Source organism: Ochlerotatus camptorhynchus, unplaced genomic scaffold (genome assembly GCF_037179485.1).
Source record: "Ochlerotatus camptorhynchus isolate MF236.1 unplaced genomic scaffold, CSIRO-AGI_Acam_v1.1 ptg000776l, whole genome shotgun sequence".
NCBI lineage: Eukaryota > Metazoa > Arthropoda > Insecta > Diptera > Culicidae > Ochlerotatus > Ochlerotatus camptorhynchus.
In genome coordinates, this window is record NW_027041241.1 from 137,246 (window position 1) to 160,000 (window position 22,755).

The 22,755-nt window shown below is 38.7% G+C and overlaps 1 protein-coding gene across 3 annotated transcripts in view; it reads left to right on the forward strand.

The window, feature by feature from the left end:
• LOC135714995 (phosphatidylinositol-binding clathrin assembly protein LAP-like) overlaps positions 1 to 22,755 on the forward strand; it is a 123,141-nt gene that overhangs the window by 60,190 nt on the left and 40,196 nt on the right. For 2 of the 3 annotated variants that reach the window (XM_065238399.1, XM_065238400.1), the window contains exons 6-7: positions 5,007 to 5,123; positions 7,413 to 7,554. In XM_065238399.1, the coding sequence (XP_065094471.1) occupies positions 5,007 to 5,123; positions 7,413 to 7,554 (259 nt within the window). Of the gene's footprint in view, positions 1 to 5,006; positions 5,124 to 7,319; positions 7,555 to 22,755 lie in introns of all 3 variants that reach the window. The other variant, XM_065238398.1, reaches the window with a different exon arrangement.

Consider the following 22,755-nt stretch of genomic DNA (forward strand, 5'->3'; position numbering starts at 1 on the left):
TAAGCTTGAAATGCGAATAAGAAGAAGAAGAATATTACCGTTATAACTGAAACTTTTCTTAAACCGCAAATAAGGACGCAAATTATTTCATTTATCGAAAAGATTGCCTTGATGGAGCCGGTGGTGGCGTTGCCATCATTAAACGTATCAAACATCAAATTATTTCTTCGTTTGAAACCAAAGTGTTTGAAACTTTGGGAGTTTCTGTTGAAACAAAAATTGGACAACTTACTATTTGCCATTCCAATGCGTAGGCCAGCAAAAGAGTTTTCTCAAGGGTGACTTTCAGAAACTTACCCGCCATAGGTCTAAATTCTTCATTATTGGTGATTTTAATTCAAATCACCGCTCATCGAATAATGCTCAAAGCAATTTCAATAGTAATATTCTGTTTGATGATTGTTCTGCAGTTCTGTTCAATATCCAAACAGCCCAACATGCGTTTCTTCAGTAAGAAATCCCTCAACTATTGATTTGGTCTTAACTGATTCATGTCAACTTTGTAGCCAATTGGTTACCCATGCTGACTTTGGTTCTGATCACCTTCCAGTAACTTTTGAAATATCCCAAGAAATAATTTGTAATCCCAACAGCTCTACTTTCAATTACCATAAGCTGATTGGGAGAAATATCGAACATTTAGCGAATATAACTTTGATCCAATATTCCTTTGTAAACCAATGATGAAATTAATTATGCTCTTTAATCTCTAGACTATTATATATATTATATAGTTGAAGAAAGAACTGCCTCAGTACCAAAATGCGAGGTTAAAATCGATTCAATTATAATAGACGACAATCTTCAGCTCTTGATCCGTTCCCCGGAACGAATGGTTTCGATCAGGTTGTTCGGGATTATCTGAATATTTTCTCTCGGGAATTTTTCTTTTGTGATTCCTGGGGGACTGATTTGGGCGAAGTAAGATCCATAACTAAAAAATTTCAGAATATCAAGCTCCAGGTGATGATGGAATTTTATATCCTCATCAAAAAACTCCCAGAGAGTACCTTGGCTTTATTTGTAAAATTATTTAACAGATGTTTTCATTTGGCATATTTTCTAATTTTGAAGCCAAATAAAAATCCAACTGAAGCTTCTAGGTACCGTCCAATAAGTTTGCTTTCATCAATAATTTAACTTTTTGAAAAGGAATTTTTTTTATAGAATGATGCTTCACATCAATACGAACTCAATTGTTGCAGATGAGCAGTTTGGGCATTCAACTACTCATCAACTCTTAAAAGCTACCAATTTAATTAGTTCAAACAAATCTAAAGGCTGCTCAACTGGAGTTGCTCTTCTATTTCTATTTCTATCTTGTTTTCCGTGCTGAGCACCAATGCTACCGACGCCAAGGAAGCAGCTCCCACACCTGGACCCTACCTATCGACCCATCAACTCATGAACCGAGATGTTATGAACATCCCGGCGGTGCCGACTGGGATTGAACCCAGGCCTGCTGGGGTGAGAGGTAATCACACTTACCACTACACCACCGGCGCCGCTTGATTGCTATATTGAATAAGTTAAATTTTCCACTCTATATTATGAAATTAGTTCAAAATGATGTAACTGACAGAACTCTGCAGGTAAATTATTAAAATTCCAAATCTGATCGACTACCTGTTAGAGCTGGAGTTCTTCAGGGTAGCATTCTTGGCCCTATATTGTATAACATTTTCACTTCGGACCTCCCTGATTTGCCTCAGGGCTGTCACAAATCTTTGTTCGCCGATGACACAGGAATTTTCGCTAAAAGAAGAAGTCTTCGTGTTATTTTCAGCAGACTGTAAAAAAGTTGAGATATTTTACCTTCTTATTTACAAAAATGGAAGATTTCTCCCAACGCTTCCAAAACTCAACTTATAATATTTACACATAAGCCTAGAGCTTCCTTTTTGAAACCTAGTAGTAGTCACTATGAACGGAATTCCAATTTCTTGGTCAAGTCAAGTGAAATATCTTGGATTAGTACTCGACTAAAAATTAACTTTTAAAGATCACAGTGTAGGTATTCAAGCCAAATGTAACAAATATATAAAATGTTTGTATTCCGTTATAACCAGGAAATCTTTGCCTGACGAATAAACTTCTAATATTTAAACAAGTTTTTAGACCGGTCATGCTTTACGCTGTGCCAATATGGTCTAGTTGTTGCACTACCAGAAAAAAAGCGCTTCAAAGGATTCAGAACAAAGTTCTGAAGATGATTTTGAAGTTGCCTCCCTGGTACAGTACTACCGAGGTTACATAGAATTTCGAATATCGAAACTTTAGAACAAATATCCAACAATATTATTAACAATTTCAGGCAAAAATCGTTGCAATTTTCAATTGGAACGATTAGTGTCTTTATACTTAGATAAGATTTAGTTTTTAGTTTTAAGATGTCAATTGTTTTACTGACATGCAGGTATTTTTTTTAAAATACTGAATTGCCAAGGCAGGAACAATGTACAAACACTACGTAGATATAGATATCATAACAATTAAGGCTAGTAAGTTACTGTAGTAGCTCAAGCACCTAGGTTAAAATTAAATGTAATTTATTTTGAATTTGGAACCAATAAAGAGTTTTAAAAACCCTAGCCAGAAGACGTCCCTTTGCTACTGCTTGGTTCAGAGTAATTCAGCATGATTCTAGCAATCGCGTTGATAGTTTTCACAACCTTCTCGCAGCAAACATGGAAAAAATTAAGACCACTTCCGATGGAAATGTTTGCATTAAAATATGCGTTAATTTGAATTGTAAAAATCGCAAAATTCGATTTGAGGATTTCGATGGTTGTGCAAAATAAAATTCAATGTTTTGGCATTTATCTGAAAGGTCTTTTAGAGCCAAACTTTCACACAAAAAATCACAAATTTTGGTGGTGTTTTCGAAGAATCATAGGCAAAAGTGTGTTTCTGTTTCGGGAGGACATATTAAACATTTATACCAACTTTGGGGGCGTACATCAAGAAAAAATCAGTTCAGCTCTCCAAGCAGAATATCACGAACACTTGTGTAAATTCATAGGATTTTGATAGTTCTCACAGCAATACAATAGCAATTGTTATACAATACATATGCAGCTGAAGAATACTATTTATATCGATCTCGATATAATATAATCGATATAATCTCGAATTTTATCCAAAAAACATGATTGCGTTTTTAAAAGCTTATATTAGGAGCATCAGACTTTTGGTATGTCATCAGCGAATTTTGTTGTTCGTTTTGTTGGATCGGATTGTTGGAAGGAAATTCTCTTAGTCCCACGGATTTCGCGTAAGTGTCTCTGCTTACGAGCCCGACCAACCCCTTTTGACCCTTCATACAGCAGTATGTTGAATTCAGAATGATGATGAAATTTGATCTTGCTGTTGAGGATCCGCATGCAGGGTAAGACCCAAGCTAGGATGGTGGCTACTTACATACATACATCAGACTTATGATATGCCATCAGGAAGCTGGGGCAACAGTTCGAGTCGTGTCCCAAACCCAAATGTCTAAAACGCAGATATTTACTCTAAACAATAATAAATGGAGCAGAATGTGACAAAGCCTTGAAAAACTTGCGATTTATTGCATTTATTGTGGAAAACAACTATTTTCGAGTGTATTCCCCAGCAAAGTCGGATATCAAAATAATATCAGAATGATATCAAATTATGTGTTTGAAATCATATTGGTCACATATTTTGATATACTTTTTTTTTTTAAATTTTAGGTGAATTCATATTTTGATATTATTTTGATATTTCTAAAAAATATAATTAATAACAAATTTGATTTTTTATGAAAAGAGCACGCACATTTATCACTGAAATCTACATTTTTTTCTTACGAGTCAATCTTGGATGCTTGCTGTTTTATTTATACACATCACAAAGACAATTATAATTTTTATAGTTATATTTTACAACATATATTGATATTATTTAATCTACGTGCGAATTTAATTTACTAATCGATATAAGATAGATATCGATAGAATTGATTAAAATATAGGTTTGTTTTTATTTAGAATAAATGAAAACTTATTAATAACATTTTTTTATTTTGTCAACGGCGGTGGTGTAGTGGTAAGCGTGATAATCTCTCACCCCAGCAGGCCTGGGTTCAATCCCAGTCGGCACCATCGGGATGTTCTGAGGCATAACGGAAGGGAAGTAAAGCCGTTGCCGTTTTATTTTTTGTTTTCCTGCCATAGTTATAATAACATATTGTTCACTTATTTTGTTTATTATTAACGAAATTACTGATTTCAAAACGCATACATAGATTTGTTATCAAGAAAACATGATTTGTTATCATTTTAATATCCTTCACATTTAGATCTCATTTTTGTTATGATTACTGTTAACTCTACCACACGGTAGACAAAATATGTTATCACGAACTCTTGTATCAAAATATCAAATTTAGTTTCCATTTGTTTTAATTCTCTGCTCGGGTTTCGTTATTCGCCAAGTTATAACAATATCTAAGCATAAACATGTGGTTTCTTTATGCCTTTCACACCATCATGGGTTATTCAAAGATAAGTAGTGGCAAAACAGTTTACGAACGTTTGCCCCATTGCTAAAACGGTTTGGGGCAAAAGTTCTTCCGAAAAAATCATACTAGCTACGAATAAACTGAAAACTCATAAATGTTCTGTAGGAGAAAGTTGTAAACCTTGATGGACTTAGTTTTAGTTTCTTCAATCAAGATCGATCTTTTGCCTCACCTTATTGCTGAATGCATCTTAAACTGGATTGCCCAAAAAATGCAAAAAAGTGTGATAAAAGTACACGTTTTTGTCAAATCGGTATAGCATCTGCGGAGCACTTATTACTTGCATCATAAGAAATAAGTGCACCGAAGACACCAAGACGATTAGATAGAAACTCACAATTTTATCACACTGTTTAATAAGTGCAAACGCGTTTATTAGAACAGTTTGGTGTGAAATGCGCAATACTGTACAGAGTATTTACTGCGTGTTAATATGTTTGTTTGCTTTGTTTATTTATAGGATTCAATGGAACCCCTGGTGTTATATCGTCAGTGGTAGCTGCACCATCAAGTAACAGTAACACTTTTGTATCTGATAGCAACTTTTCATCAGTTTTTGGTGCCACCGAATCTGTTGGTAAGAAGTTTGATTCTGTATCATAATTTTCATTAATTTACTCATAGGGTTTCGTGTTATTTCGCATTATGGAACTTATTTCCGTTATAGGTGTTATTAATAATTCTAATTATAAATTAATGCAAATTTGCGCTGTAACGCTGAGTAACTAATTTTATGACGAAGCGAAACGTAGTACGAAGTAGTGGCGTTTCTTATTCATATATTAACAATTTTAACATTTTAGTTTAGTTTTCTTTGTATCAACCAACCACACTAAATGTTTTTTTAATTCTTTCGCTAAATTGGGTGTAATTGCTTTACATTTTATAATATATGTCGGACTCGATTATCAACTCATGCTTCCATCACCGATTTGTTGCAAATGACCATCCAATCAGGCAAAGTGACACCACCATGGATATAAAAGACAATCCCCATCGAATGTTACTGCCATTAATTTGCCATTCGTAATAAACAGTTTTTGTAATTATTAACTGATATTAATATGACACGACATCTCATACATTTTACAGAACTTCTGATTGATTGGAATAACGCTCCCCAAGCCATTGACAGATAATCGGCTGTTCCAATTTTGACATGTCGTCACTCTACTTACAGGCACTCTCGTTATAATGATACAGGTCGGACTCTATTATCGGTAATAGACTTTTGTCACTCCTTTCGCCGATTTCTAGCAAACGATGTTTAAATAACGCAAAGTAACACCATTATCGGACAGAGAAGGCAATCCCTCATTTGTTGGCAATGTTGATTTGTATAATTGAAAATGTTATTTACTCGATCACGTTTATGGGAACTAAGTCATGAATTCAAACGAACTAGCAGTTCATGCTTTCGTGATTTGTTGTTCACATATACCGGAAAAGTTTTTTTTTGTGTACACCACCATTTTGATGATACGGCTTAGCTCACTCACTAATAATCGAGACACTTTTCTCGACGGATCCGAGCACTCTATAAGGATAAAATCAACAACAACTGAAAATGACAGTTTTCAATGTGATGTCACAGGAAGATTTTTTTGCTCTCAATTTTGATATTTTAACCGTTAAAACGACCAAAACGACAACAACCTGAGGATTCATTATAAGCAAAATCACAACATCCTATTTAGATTTCCATTTGATATCAGCCTTTGCTCGGGACACTCTCAGCTCATAAATTCAACGGATCTTCGGTCACCATGAACGCTGCTGCCACCACCTTTATCATCATCATCAGCATAACAAGTAATAAGAGTTGATGCATGTATTATGTCACGCTCGGGGTAGGGGGGGAGGGGGGGGGGGTGTGGTCTAAGATTTTGTGACAAGCAATGCATTAGGTATAAGAAAAACGTTACTAGGGGGGGGGGGGGGTAGTAAATTTCTCCTCGATTTAGCATGACATAATTAATGTATGGGCCCTAAGCACTGATCAGCTAGCCGCATCGGTGCTTGCTGATCTTCCCTCCCATGTTATTTCCAGGGTCCAAACTAGCGGAAAACATATCCACCGCCTCTCAGGCAATCTTCTAAGTTTTCTCCTCAACACTAGTGCCGCTTTCACGTCACTTTTTTCGTTTTGGAGGAGGGCGTTTACTGGTTCACCCTTTCCTTTCCACCCTTGCTTGTCACAAAATCTTAGACCCCCTCTCCTCCATTAGAGCGTGACATAATATATGCATCAACCCAAACGGGAGAGTTGTCAGTCATCTTGATATGTTGTCTTCGGTTATATCTATTTATTTATACATTTAACATTACTAATCTAACTTATCGTCATGCTTGGCTCGTGTAGACTAAAGAGCCTGAATTTATAAAGAGGCGACATCTTATCCATTTGACAGGTCTTCTGCTCGATTGGAATGACTTTTCTTATGACTTTGACAGATAATCGATTGTTCCAATTTTGACATGTCGTCTCTTTATAAATTCAGGCTTTTCAGTGTAGACTTGTTTATTGCTTGTTTATTTTTTACCGCATATATAGTTAAAGATGTGTCTAACAATTTTTTTTTTGTTTATCTTTATGATCCGTTGATTGATACAATACACAAACCAAACGTTACTAAACAATAATTTGGCGATGAAAACATCGAACATTAAAACAAAATTGCACATTTTCACAAAATAACCCGTACGGTTATGGAACACAAACACATTTACACATGCACATGCGAATCCTAAAAAAATAAACGGGCTCATGTAGGATTCGACGCGTTGGGTGACGTACTAAAACCTGGAAATATGGGTCAAGTTCAAGCAGCCGTAAATGTTTCTTCACAACCAACCGCAATTCTAGGTAGCAATGCGACATTGTCAACAGCTCAGCCATTGTCAACAGTTCAGCAACCAGGAAAAGTACTCACAGGAGATCTCGATAGCTCACTGGCATCGCTAGCAGAAAGTTTATCCATAAACAAAGGATCGTCACCGCAGATCAAGTAAGTGACGATGATCGATAATGTCGAGTTTTAAAACCACACACAGCCAGACCATACCTTCTATCTACAAATATCGAGACGGGATGTAGATGTGATATTCAACACTAAAAAGCTCGTGGTCAGTAATTTAGGGGAAACATGTCAGAAGGGTCTAACTCGAAATATAAATAATGACTTGGATCGTCAGTTTCTTACGAATGACTACATACCCACTCAAACTAACTAAATCATCTGACAGAAAAATGTTTGTTCTATGAGCTAGTGTAGTCATTCAAGAGAAATCGACGTTCAACGTCATTGTTTACGTTTCGAGTTATACCCTTCTGACATGTTTCCCCTGAATTTTAGTTGCCACATCATAATTCTGTGCTTTGTTTGAACAATTTTACCTGGTGTCTCACTTTCCGGCAGGTGCTTCCAAAAATTTAATATTTGTAATCGTAAAATTGAACATATTTGTATCCTGATGAATGTGGGCGTCTTAGTCGAGTATTAGTACAAGACACTGAAGAAGTCTGCACATTGTAGACGAAATACGCGTATCTGTCAAGGATAAGCAAATAAAGTAGTGAAATTAAATGGAAAATACTAATCCTTCTCTCTCTCATTAAACATATTTGTAGTTCTTTGGCGAACGTTTCAGCTCAATTGACCATTTTGTATGAAAATCGGTATTGACTGCTATTTTATCGATCACAGCTGTACATAGGCAATACATCTTCTTTGCGTTTGAGAAACGCCTCTGAGAAAGACTAACTTACTCGCACAAACCATTCGAAAATCGATTTTTTTTTATACCAAATGACTTATGAATGCATGAAACGTCGAGATAACGTGTTATCTGTAAAAATACCTGTTTTCTAACTTTCTTGGGCTTTGATTTTTCGGCATAGCTCTTGAAAATTGATAATGGCTTAAGAAAATTGATTTTCGTAACTTAAAACTTTGAATCAACACTACACACTTAGAAAATATCTCCGACTTCGGTAATTATGTTACCGAAATCTCAACCGCTGAGCGGTCGGTAATGTTTTCGGTAAATTTTAGAATTACCGAACTGTCCGTAATTCTGATTGAAAATCAGCTGTCAAAATGATACGAAAAGATCGGTAAAGTTTACTGAACTAATTGTAAAACTAAATTACCGAACATATTGTTAATTTCAAAAGCCCGTGGGAATAAAATTGGGTTCTCAATAAAATAAAACAAAACACGTAATTATGAGTTTGAATTAATGTATTTAATTTTGTTTTGTATTGGATGCGTTTTCGTTATTTGGGATACATTTTTTTTTGTAAATTCATTCATTCAGAAACAGGTGAAAATGTAGAAAATCGTTGGATAAATGATTAAAGAGAATGCAAAAATTTAGCTCCCGTGGTGCTCAGAGTAGCAGTATGCAAAACAGCCCCGCGAAGAAAAAGAAAAAACTGCCTGTCAGTTGGAGCTGGTTGGACATTGAGCACAGTAAATGTCTCAAGAAGTATGTTGAACGCAAGTTTCAATTCTGCCAGAACCGGAATGGACCATTCGCTTCAGCGAATAACGCAATCTTCGCTGTTTTTCAACGGCTCTCCTCTTACGTACAAAACAGGAATCATCGATGCAGTTTGCGGAGGGTCATCGTCCATCTGAATTAATTATATTAAGATTTATTTTAATTTTTGTTTAGATTTTCAATTTGTTTACCTGTATTCACTCTATGATGCCCGATAGCGGGTTATTCTTCATGTTATTCTTACTTGTAGTATCTTGCTTTCGCTTTGATCCTCTTGACGGATTTTTCGACCGAATTATCGACAACGCTCGAACGAAATCTGTAAATAAATTGATTGTTTCAAGCTATTGAATATTTTCTAACGTTGTTAATTAATTTCCGAGATAATTTCTTACCATTTTGTATTTCTTTGAACTGATCCGAATGGTGCTCCAAAACTGCGAGTTCGATTGGTTCCCAATATTCACAGAAAGATGTTGATTCAGGTTTGATTTTGGCGTAATCCAGGCTTATCTGTAAGCTGAAATGGTTAAAGTTTTACATCACTGTTGTAATTGTGATTGCCTATTGACTGGTGCTTATTATATTATTAAGATGCCTTAAAGATTTAAGATGAAAGAAAAAAGGGACCAATCATCGTTGATCGGTTCTCTTCATCGATTTCTCTTTTGCGAATAACGTGACTGCAAATTTGGATGAACATTTCAATAGGCCCTATCTGCATTGATCGAATCTTTTCATCGACTTTCTCTTTTGATAACAACAGCAAACAGATTTCGTGCTATATTTGCCGCATATTTTGATAAAAGGAGGCTCTTATCTAGTGTCCAACACATAAATCACAATAGGGAATGTTTTTGCAGCTTTTTTCTTTTCTTTGTTTTGGTGATTTTTAACAGATTGGCTAGTTCATCACCTTTGTTTTTACAGCTGGAACGATGAAGAAAATCGATCAACTCAGATAGGACCTTACGAAATGTACATCTATAAATGCATTTTTTGTGTTGTTGCTCCGAGAAAGTCGATTTAGATAATCGATCAACATAGATAGGGCCTTTTTAAATGTTACGAAGCATTTCTAGATAAACATTTCAAAAAGTCCTATCTACGTTGATCGGTTCTCTTCATCGACTTTCTCTTTTGATTCTCTTTTGCAGCTGATTTATTAACGAAAGAGAAAAGTCAATGCAGAGAATCGATCAATGCAGATAAGACCTTCTGAAATGTTCATCTAGATTAGGCAGCATCTCAAGAAGCAAGCGATGCAGTAAGCAACGTAACTCTGGGAAACGGTATGAGAAGGAAACGTCAACAGAAACAGTGACATCCAAACTAGCTGTGCCTTTAAGAGATGACTATATTCTTACCAGTTCTCCATTGTAAGCAGTTAATACCGGAAAGTCTTTCAAATAGTTGCTGAATGTGTTTTCGCCGTCTTCAGAACGAGAAGCTTCACGATCGTTGAATGTCGCTTTCCATAACTCCACCACACGGAACTTGTTTGCTCGATTTGGGACAATAAATTTCAACTCCTGAATCTGATGAAAAAAAACGTAAGAAAAATAAATTTCCAACTAACCCGAAATAAACAGATTTTCAGGTCTACCAGCAATTTGATATCTTGAAGGCAAGGCTCTTCGACTGCAGAAGCATTCTCTTCCTGATGATTAACCTTTGGTTGCTCAATCCGACGCCGTTTGATAACTCGTTCGTCTGATTTCCTCGCCAAATATTCCATGCGATAGTGAATTCGACCAGCATGTCGATTTATTCCGCGAGCATGTGCATGGAACCAAAGTGCCTAAAATAAATGTATGCATGAAAATGTTGATATGCAGCCAAAACCAGTGCAGTGTTCACCTGCGGAACGTCACAATTAGAGGCCGCCAGGATAGGATAGGTTTTGACGAGTGAGGCAGCGATTTGATTTTTATGGAAGTTTGTCGGTCGGCTATAAAAAAAATAAAATAAAGTGAATTCATCTTTGTTGGATAAAAAGTACAGAGAACAATGCAAACTCACCATCCGTATAGTGATTTTAAACATTCGCAGAGTATATTCGATATGAGCTTGTAAACCTTTTCGTTGATGCATGTCTCTTCTCGCAATAGTTCTTGAATAGCAGCTCCATTTGGAGTTCTTTCAAAAATCCGGTCGATGTTTATGATCTGTTCAAAGATTACGTTTGTATCATCATCATTCCAAGGTCAAATAAGAGCTTACCTGTTCGAGGTTAATGCCGTGATAAGGATCGTTTGGATCAATAATCGCTTCAACTTGATAAACTTCCTCGGTGGAAACCGTGGAAACATCTTCAATAATATCGTGAGTAAGGTTAGTCTCATTACACTTGTGCTGCGTTTGAATTTTTTCAATTATTTTGATCATTTTCGTTGTCATGCTCATTCTGGCAAAATCGCGCTCGTTCAATGCCAGAAATATCTCCAAATCGTCGATTTCTTCTTTTTCTGGAAAAGATAATTAATTAGACGATTAGACCTACAATATTGTTGCCGTAATAAGGAATGAAAAGGCTCAACAATCTACCTAGTAATCTTGGTTATAAAACCGTCTCGAAATGTATTTCTTGGAGTCTTGTGTTGTTGACCAAAATGAGTACGTCGTGTGTATGAAGCAGTTTTCTATACATACAAGTTCATCATTACTTGTGACATCGACTTCATAAGCTTGAAAGAACTCGTTGTACCATGTTGTAGAGCAGTGTCGTAATAGAACATAAACTTGTTTCTCAACAACCACAAGTTCACGAATTATGGCATAAGAAGGAAATAATGGGTTTGAATGTTTTTTTAACCCAACAATTAGGTTCGCTCGAAGCTGGATGCCATTAATGATCACTGCTTTCGGTAGTAAAACTATTTCAATAGCTTCTTCCAGATAAAGGTAACTGAGACATTCTTCACGTTTTACAAGTTTTGCCGAAATATAGTTCAACTTATCACAAAAAGGATTATCTAAAATGTTAATTATCATTCGGAAACATTGCCTTTTCCCAAGACTTGAACAAATATTTCTAAAATTTTTGCAAGTAGCTGCTTGAGTTTTTCCGATTTTATTGGTCTGTTCGAATTGGAGGCAATTATACTGCTTCATCGATCCGCTCTTTCGTATACATGTAGTATAATGTCGCAAATGGTGTAGCTTATTAATACGTTTGTCAAATTTTGAATAAAATATTTGTTCGAAAAATTTGACATGTTCTTCGAGCTGACATAATAAATTATCTGATACAACGGGGGACATTATTATTCTCACAATATTGATCAAATGGCCTATTAGCTGCATGTATTCACATTCCTCTGGGACTTCCTGGCAAATCAGAAAGGGTAGTGCGCGAAGAAACAGAAGTGTCTGCGCTGAGGTTTGTCTTAACTTGTGCTTCGTAGGGTGCGAGATCATTTCATTGGTGAAGTTTGGAGATGGTTTGTTGCATCGATCGTTGAAGCCATACATAAACGTATTGATCCGATTGTTGATGAATTTTGCAGTAATGTTTGAATTTTTCTCTTCGTGATAATGATATAAAACCAGTTGGATCGTCAGAGGAATTACTCCTTCCGCTAAATCATGCATTCCATCCAGAGCAAAGTTATCAGTAATGTGGAAATATTGTAAATCGTTAAAAACAGATCCTGAACATTTTAACCCACATTCTTTAGGAGTTATTGATCCATTCTGTACCAAAGAAAGATGTTGGTCATACCAGTCTTTATCTTTGAGGGCATGCTCTGAAAATGGATCTTCATGAAATTTTTTTCTGGTTATTTGGCATATTCTGCAAAATAAATTAGCACTTGGGCTAAGTAAGCCGAAGACGTCGTGAACTGCCAACGTATCACCGCAAAATATGGTCATAACTGCTCTCAGCATAAATTTTTCGGTTCCATAATAAACTTCGATTCCTTCTTCTAGTACCTTTAAATCGGAAATCAATGGTTCGAGGATTCTGGCATATCCGTTTTTCTTCACATCGATGCTCGTGCAATGCACTAGTGGGAATACCGTCCTTGTGGAGCTATTCCACTTTTCTGGAAAATTCTGGATTTTGAAGCTAAAATTCGAAACTTTATTAATCCCCGCTCTTGAGCTCAAAGCGTTGCCAAGTTCAACGTCATCTTGATAGATACTTAAACGAAAAATCAGCTTTAAAGTATCTATCAGGCTGATATATGATGCAGTTTCGTTTACCAGGATTTTTTTAGGCAAATAATTGATGTGGCAAACTTCTTCTCGACGGTTCAACAAAATATCCCTTGAAACCGGAGCTGATACTGATAATTCATCCAGAAACTTTTTCTGTTTTTGAAAAGTGTTAACCTGATCAAACAGTTGATTTAGTTGAAACAAGTTACGCAAGGAAACAGTTTGTTCTGAATTGAGAAACAAATTTTGGGAGTTCAAAAACTTCAGAGTAGTTGCCTCTAAGTACTCCGTTACATTCTTTACAACTGCTTCACACGTTTTTGTAAATTCGGATATTTGAGACTGTGGGAGTCCAACATCGTACGTTATTTTGCAAATGCTGATGTTAATTATCCTTTTAATTTCATTGAGCGAGATGTTGGGATCCAAATCTTCATTGTTTGCATCTGTCGTATATTCGGGTGGCAAGATTGAATGATTCATATTGTTTTGAATTTGAGGTTCTTGGCTCTGAGACTTTTGGCGAGTGCAAGCTGGATGTTTTTCTAAAATATGCCGTTTAAGCGCATACAAGCTTCCGTAACGGGAGCCGCAATGATTAAAAGTGCAATCAAAATACACTTGAGTTCATTTTTCCGGATATGTTCAGTGATGTGACGCTGCAAACCGGAAACGTAATTTGGAACTTCAGCCCCGCACAGAAAACATTTAATTGCAATCTTAAAGGAAGAACTTTTAGACAAATGCAAGTGTATTACTTACGGAAAATGTGTACCAGACGTTCATCCAGCTGATGCAGATCATTAAATACCGCTTCCATGGTTTTTTCACTGTTTTTTTCCTTTTATTTAAAAAAGAACTTCTCGAAGCAGCAGTTGACGTGAAATATGAGAATAAAAATGGCTGACAAGGTAAAACTGAGTTACGGATAGTTCGGTAAAACGTTGTCCTAATTTACAATATTTCGGTTAAAAAATTACAGTGTACGGCAATTAAAAAGTTTTACAATATTTTCGGTGAATTTTAGACAAATTTCGGTAAAGCAAAAGATTACCACAACATTATGCCTATTTTTTAAGGTTTTTCGGTAAAATTTGATAAAACTACCGAAAGAATTGTTATTTTTGCTGTTAGCGAATAGTTTCAGTAAAAAAAATTACCGAAGTCGGAGATATTTTCTAAGTGTGTAGATCTCGACGTTTCATGCATGTTTAAGTCATTTGGCATTAAGAAATTTTTTTGACTTCTGAATTTTTTCTAAGTTCCAGAAATTATTATTTATTATGTATGTATATGTAAACTTGCGACGAGTTGTACTATTTTGCGACATCAATCTTTTTGCAGATGATACTGTGTTATTCATTGCTACTAAGGATTTAGAAGTTGCCGTCTCACACTTGAATGAAGATTTGCGTTCTATAAGTAACTAGATGTTTGAAGTGTGAGAAGTTGAAATTGAATACAAGTAAATCTAAATTCATGGCAATTTCGCAGAATCGAGTAAATGATAGCGTCTCTGTTGTACCGTGCCGATTCAAATTTCGGACACTTAAACTCGAATTTCGGACACTTTTAAAAGTTGATTATCTCGGTCGAATATGATCCACATGTCTTGTAAATTTTAAATTTTTTTGACTAGTGCCCTCCACGATCATCTAACATTATTACTTTGTTTCTAACTGGATGTAATATTTAATTAAAAATGAAAGTGTCCGAAATTTGAATCGTCCGAAATTTGAATCGGAACGGTAATTGATTATGAGACTATTGAGATTACAGCGCTTGCAGGATAAAATAATGCGTTTGATTTTGAGATGTAATAGATTAACTTCATCAGCGGCGCCGGTGCTGTAGTGGTAAGTGTGATTACCTCTCACCCCAGCAGGCCTGGGTTCAATCCCAGTCGGCGCCGCCGGGATGTACTGGAGGCATAACATCTCTGATCACGAAGGGATTTCTCCTTGATTTGTTTTCCGTCGATCTTGTTTTCCATACTGAGTACCAATGCTACCGACGCCTGGGAGGCAGATCCCACACCTGGAGCCTACCTATCCACCTATCAACTTATCAACCGGGGACCAACGGCTTTACTTCCCTTCTGAAGGAAGGCATGATCAGAGATGTTATGCCTCAGAAAATCCCGGCGGTGCCAACTGGGATTGAACCCAGGCCGCTTACCACTACACCACCGGTGCCGCTCACAGAATTCATTGTATTTTAAAGAAATAAATGTTTACAATGCGATGATTAGACACATTAAACTTGTAAACAACACTAGAAGAATTTAAGAGACAATGCATTTCACACGTTAAAGCTGTCTTTCAAACAGTTATCTAGAGAGATTTTTTTTATCGATTGCAAAATTATTAATCCTGACGTAGTTATCTCTAACGGATTATTTTGTATGGATAGTTGTCCGAACGACTTTTTAATAATTTTTACAGCACTGCAAAAACTATTTTGTTTGCCACGACGGTGATGATGGAATTTTGATGTTTGATTCAATAGTAGTAGTTAAAAAAAATACAAAGATTATAGAAGACTGCATTTAACACATGACAAAAAAAATGCAACTTTGAAGCTTATTTCGAAGATGCCTTGAGTTAGTAGTAAGTTCTCTAGCTGAATGTTGGGGGTTCGTGAGCATTCATGACATTGCTGAAAGTTATGATAGCATCATAATATAACTTAATTGCTAGTGTAATAGGATGCCTTATTTTTTGTTCATGCACTCTTGATCGCTTGTAATGTGGACAAAAAGGCGAGGATTACGCCTTAGCTTTTTCACATTTATATCGCTGTGCAGCAACTAAGCCACCGATACATTTGTATGACATACTATAAGCATGCGCATTATTTGTATAATAATTATGAGCAATATACAAAAACTATACAAGTGTGACCATGAGTTTATCATACAAATAATGCTCATGATCATAGTGTGTCCGTAGTATCCGCGGCATAGCTGTAACCAATTCGTTTTCGTTTGCTAATCTGTTTAAAGTGTTATATTTACTTATCTTAAAGATAAGCCGTCCAGCTCAAACCTTTCTAGGGGTAAGAGGTGGGACCATCATCATCAAGTTGAATTTTGACAAAAAAAAAATACGAGTGCACACTAGATCTCCACGTTTATGCATTTTCAAGATCCTTGGCATTAAGAAATAAATTTCGATTTCAGAAATTTCATGTATCTCTTGTCGATAGGTCGGAATATTTTTCAAATGAAAAAAATCAAACTTTGACCGCTTTGCGGCAGCCCTAAATCATGTCTGATTCAGCCCAAATTGTTAATACCCGTTAAGAAAAAAGTACCCAAAAGTAAGTTCTATTCACTCATCTTAGCACAATACTGCAGGTACCCAAAAGTAGGCAAAGCCGGGTCAAAGTAGTTTTCACCCAAAGTAGTATCCGCCACCCAGTTACCATTATCCAGAGGGACTCGGTATGTCTCTGCAATGATATCAACGTCGCACTCTGTTTGCGTTGTCGACTGCCACAACAGTTGCTGTGCTGTGTTGCAATGAGTGAGATTTATTTGCGTTATCTCCATTATTGCTGGCCCACCAACGCCTTCTTGAACTCTGGGCACCTGAAACTTCCCGTCACATGGCCGTTTCCGTCCTTCTTTTTGCAGAGCATGCACCTTGGTTGCTTTGTACAGTCTTTTGCAACGTGTCCCTACATTGCCTGCACAGATCAGATCTGTCAGGATCTTTGCAGTTTCTCGCCTGGTGACCGAAGCCCATGCATTTGTAGCATCTCTACATTTTCTTAGACACCCCAGGGATAGCTTTAAACGGGCACACTGACCACTCAACCTTGATTCGGCCTGTCTTCAGCAGCTCGTTAGCTGGGTCCGAAGAAAGTCGTATCGACGCCGTCTGCGTGCCACTATACGCCTTCCTCAACCGAATTTCCATTGGTACGTCTCCCAGGTTGCATTGCACCTTCAGCGCACTTTTCAACTCGTCTTCTGTTGTGATCTCGTCCACATCCCTGCACTCTACCACTGACTCCTGGGATAAGGCTCTTACGTTCGCCGTCCCGCCAAGAGATTTTTCGACGAGCTCCTTAAAAGCTGCGCTCTTAACCGTAGGATCTCTTTTCAGCTCAAATAGCATCTCGCCTTTCTGGGTTCGCCTGGTTTTCACCACGTCCTCGTCTGATTGTTTCAACTCCGGATCCTCTCTCACTTTCCGGAGGGGCGCTGCGTAGGACGTTTTGTCCTTCGCACCAACATCCAGAGCGTCACCTTCGGTTCTCTCTCCTCCTACTGCACGACTTCTGAACCGTATGCTGCTCTCCTTGGAAACCTTGGGGTCCTTGCTGCTCACTTTGGGACTTACTGCTGCTGCTGGAACTCGCAGTGGCCCCCAGGTTCAACTCTGGTGATCTCTGCAAAATCTTGTTCCTTGCGAACACGTTCGCTCCTCCGTTTTCATTGTCTGGCGTCAGGCATGGAAAATCATTTGCATTCATTTCATACATTCATTTACATTCATTTGCCTCTAACTTTTTTCATTAACAGCATTCTGCAAAATGATGTAGAGAACTTATGTAGGTTTTGTTATTAGCTACAACTTTTGTTAGCAAGTCGAATCCGTATGTCTTATGCATGACAAACTAGAGCGGGCATTAATTGTTTCTACATTCACTGAAAAACAGTAGTGGCTTCTGTTTGCTCTGGTGCGTCATGCATAAGAGATACGGATTTTACTTGTCTACAAAAGTTGTAGCTAATAACAAAACCTACAAAAGCTCCATACATTATTTTGGGGAATGCTGTTGAAGAATAAAGTTAGAGGCAAATGAATGTAAATGAATGCACGAAATGAATGCAAATGATTTTCCATGCCTGTCTGGCGTCTTGCCGTCGTCCTTCTTTTTTTTTGGTTTTTTTTAATTTTTTTCATTTATGTTTTTTTCTCTGATTTTCTCCATTCTGATGGGTCCCCCCTGCGCGCCGCTATCTCCACTCGTTGTATGTAGTCTCCTATCGTGATCCCATGGTTTTCTATGCAAGCAGTGAGGCCATGCTAGGGTTAACACGGTCCTTCATGGGGGCCGTGTTCAGAGCGAGGGGCACGCAATACAACGAACCAGTGCGTTGAAGTTAAAATGCAATCAAAAGTACTTAAAGTAATTAATGCGTTTAGAAGTAGTACTGACTATAATTAAAATTATTTATCCGTAATTAATGTAATTAAAAGTATTGAAAATGTAATTAATGTACTTTAATTACGAAATTTCAACTGTAATTAATGGAGTTAAGGTTCAATTTAGTTTGATGCATTTTTGAAAAATTCAATTGCAGTTTTTTTCGACGCATGATTTCAGATTCCAAAAAGCTCGCGTCATTCTACTCTTTTTGCTGTTATACACAAAATGACGCGAGCTTTTTGCAATCTGAAAATCTCAAAACTGCATTTGAATTTATCGAAAATGCATCATAGTAAATTGAACCTTAAGAAATAGTCAATGTTCTACATTGTGTAATTAATGTAATTAAAGCAGTAGTTTATGGAATTAATTTAATTACAGCCGTTGCCTGCGTTGAAGTTAAAGGCTATTGCGTGCCCCTAGGTTCAGAGCCAGATTAGCGTAAGTCAGGAATGTAACATACGTAATGTACGTATCCGGAGGCTTGCCAAGGTTTTACCTCAAGCAGCCGCGGCCAGACAGGAACTGCGTTAGGTGGAAGTTGACTTCTCCGTGTTTTCTGTTCACCCAGGTAAAAAGAATCGGTATTGGTCTATTTGTCCACCTACCGTTCTCCGTCGTGTTTCACTCCTGCTGCCACTTAGCCAATGACTCCACTCTCACAACTTTCCGTTCTCTTCCGGCTTCTCTCCGCCTGTAGCACCCGCTGTCCTCCGCCAGGGTGATCATACCGGTGATAATGCATACTGCTTCCGACGAAATGATTCTGTACGCACTCACGACTCGCATGGCCATGAGCCGCAACGTACTGCTCAGTTTTCTTTGGTTCTTCTTCGTTTTCAGCGCTGCATCCCAGGCTTGACCTCCGTACCTCAGTATCGACGACGATACACTAGCCAGAAGACGCCTCTTGCTGCTGCTTGGTCCTGGCCTGCTATCGCCTTTTTGTAAGCTGGGCACCTGAAACTTCCCGGCATATGGCCGTTTTCGTTCTCCTTTCTGCAGAGCACTTCTTCTCGACCTTTCTTCTCTCCCTACGATGCCTGGGGTTTTATTCTTCTTGACTTCCTTCTTCCTCTCTTCAGTCTTCTTCTTCTTTTCCTCTTCATTCTTCTTTTCCTTATCCTTCTTCTTCTTCTCCTTCTTCTTCTCCTCCTCCTTCTTCTCCTCCTTCTTCTCCTCCTTCTTCTTCTCCTCCTTTTTTTTTTTCTCCTTCTTCTCCTCTTTCTTCTTCTCCTCCTTTTCCTTCTCTTTCTGGTTTTCGATTTTACGCCAATCGCTGTCTTCTCCATCTTCTTGCTCCTTGTCCCCGTATTAGTCGTCCTTATGTTTTTAGGGGTCCTCTTCGTCTCCTGGCGTTTCCCTATCTCTTTTCTCCGTACGTGGATCCGTTGATCACTTCGGCGTCTGTGTGTTTTTTTTCTTCGTGCGCTTCAGCTAGTATTGCATTCTCCTTGGCCTCAAACAGAGCCTTTTCGGCCGCTTCGACTCTTCTTCTCCATTCTTGCAATTCCCGATCTGCCACAGCTATGCCAGATTTGCTGACCGTCGCTAGTAGCTTGACCTCCTTGTGTCGAGTATTAGTACAAGACACTGAGGAAGTCTGCACATTGTAGACGAAATACGCGTATCTGTCAAGGATAAGCAAATGAGGTAGTGGAATTAAATGGAAATTACTAATCCTTATCTCTCTCATTATACTCCTTGTGTATGTTGTTCTTATTATTCACGAACACATAGAGTTCATCGATCTTCCTCCTAACCTCCGTAATTTTGGTTCTCCCAAGCTGCAATTCTTGGTGTGCTGGATTTTGGTGTGAATATTTGGCATGGCACCGCACCTAGCTGCTCTCCTTGGGGTCCATGCTGTTCCACTTGGAGCATGCTACTACTGGAACTCGCTGTGGCCACCTGGTTCGACGCTGGTGATCTCTGCAACTTCCCACTTCTTGCGAACACGTTCGCTTCTCCGTTTTCTTTGTCCGGCGTGCAGCCGTCGTCGTTTTTATTTGATTTAAATTTTTTTTCTTTATTATTTTTAGTTTTTTCGCCGTTTTTCTCCATTTTGCTGTCCCTGTGTGTTTGTGTATGTGTTTTTTTTTGGTTCTGTTTCGTTTTCAGCTAGCCAGAAGGCGCCTCTTGCTGCTGCTTGGACCAGAATTGTTCGGAATGATTCTGCCTACCGCGTTGCTGACCTTCGCCGCCTTCTCGCAAGCATATTTGATGTGGCTATTAAAGTTTAGCCGGTCGTCGATCATCACTCCCAGATACTTTAGCACGCGCTTCGAAACAATGGTATGCTCTCCAATGGTGATTTCTGCCCACTAAACTAAAAAACGCACGTTTTGGCACTTTTAGACCACTGTGCACTGCTTTGCAGTTACTGACCAACATCACTTCTGTTTTGTGGTGGGCTATCTGCAGCTTAGCTCCTTGCATCCAGTTACCAATCGTATCTATCGCCTCGGTCACCAGCATTCCCACTTTTTCCAGCGTCTCACCGGTTACCGTCAAGACGACATCGTCCGCAAAGCCAACGATCTCAACTCCTTTGGGCAGCTTGAGCGTCAGCACGCCATTGTACATTCCGTTTCACAGCGTGGGACCTAGAATGGATCCCTGTGGAACTCCCGCCGTGATTCTAAGCGATTTCTGCCCCTGTGTCCAGACCAGGACCCGGTTCTGGAAGTAACTACTTAGAATCCTGCAGAGGTAGTCTGGAACCCTCATTCTATGGAGCGCCTTGGTGATGGCCTCCCAGCTGGCGCTATTGAATGCATTCTTCACATCAATCGTAATCATGGCGCAGTATCGATTTCCTCTCCGCTTCTGTTTGGCAGCTTTCTGAATTGCATCCATCGTCGATCTCCCTTTCCGGAATCCAAACTGCCTCTCCGACAATCCGTGTTCACTCTCCGTGCATTTCGTCAGCCTCTTCAGGATGATCCTCTCCAAGAGCTTTCCGACAGTATCCAGCAAGCATATTGGCCTATACGATGCAGGATCCCCAGGCGGTTTTCCGGGCACCGGTAACCGGTGAGACGCTGGAAGAAGTGGAAATGCTGGTGGCCGAGGCGATAGATACGATTGGTAACTGGATGCAAGGAGCGAAGCTGCAGATAGCCCACCACAAAACAGAAATGATGTTGATCAGTAACTGCAAAGCAGTGCAGCGGGCAGAAATCACCGTTGGAGAGCACACCATTGTTTCGAAGCGCGTGCTAAAGTATCTGGAAGTGATGATCGACGACCGGCTAAACTTTAATAGCCCCATCGCATATGCTTGCAATAAGGCGGCGAAGGTCATCAACGCAATAGCCAGAATCATGCCGAACAATTCTGGTCCAAGCAGCAGCAAGAGGCGTCTTCTGACTAGTGTGTCCTCATTGATACTAAGGTACGGAAGTCCAGACTGGATTGAAGCGCTGAAAACGACGCAGAACCAAAGAAAATTGAGAAGTACGTTCTGGCTCATGACCATGTGAGTCGTGAGTGCGTACAGAACCATTTCGATGGAGGCAGTATGCGTTATCGCCGGTATGATCCCAATCGGCATCACCTTGGCGGAGGACTACGAGTGCTATATGACGAGAGAAACCAGAGGAGTACGAAAAATGGTGAGAACGGAGTCGATGGCTAAGTGGCAGCCGGAGTGGGATGCAGCAGAGAACGGTAGATGGACACACAGGCTAGGGGCACGCAATACAAAGAACCGGTGCGTCGAAGTTAAAATTCAATCAAAAGTACTTAAAGTAATTAATGCGTTTTGATGTATTTCTGACGGTAATTAAAATTATCTATCCGTAATTAATGTAATTTAAAAGTATTGAAAATGTAATGAATGTACTTTAATTACGATATTTCTACTGTAATTAAGGGAGTTAAAAAGTAGTTAATGTTCTACATAGTGTAATTAATGTAATTAAAGCAGTAGTTAATGGAATTAATTTAATTACAACGGTTGCCTGCGTTGGAGTTAATGGTTATTGCGTGCCCCTAGCACACAGGCTAATACCGACTCTTTCGACCTGGGTGAACAGGATGCAAGAAGAAGTCAACTTTCAGATTGACGCAGTTCCTGTCTGGCCATGGCTGCTTCAGGAAGTAACTGCATCGGTTCGGACACACAACGTCACCCTTCTGTCCGGAGTGTGTGAATGTGGAAGAATCACCAGAGCACGTGGTCTTCGTATGTCCTAGATTTGATGCTGTGCGAGAAGAGATGCTCGCCCTTAGCACGGAGAATGTCGTCGAAGAAATGTGTCGAGAGGAGGGCACCTTTAACGCCGTCAGCAGAGCAGTAATGCAGATCATGTCAGCGCTGCAGCGACAATGGCGAGAAGAATAACTAGACAGTAGTAATGTGCTCACACAAG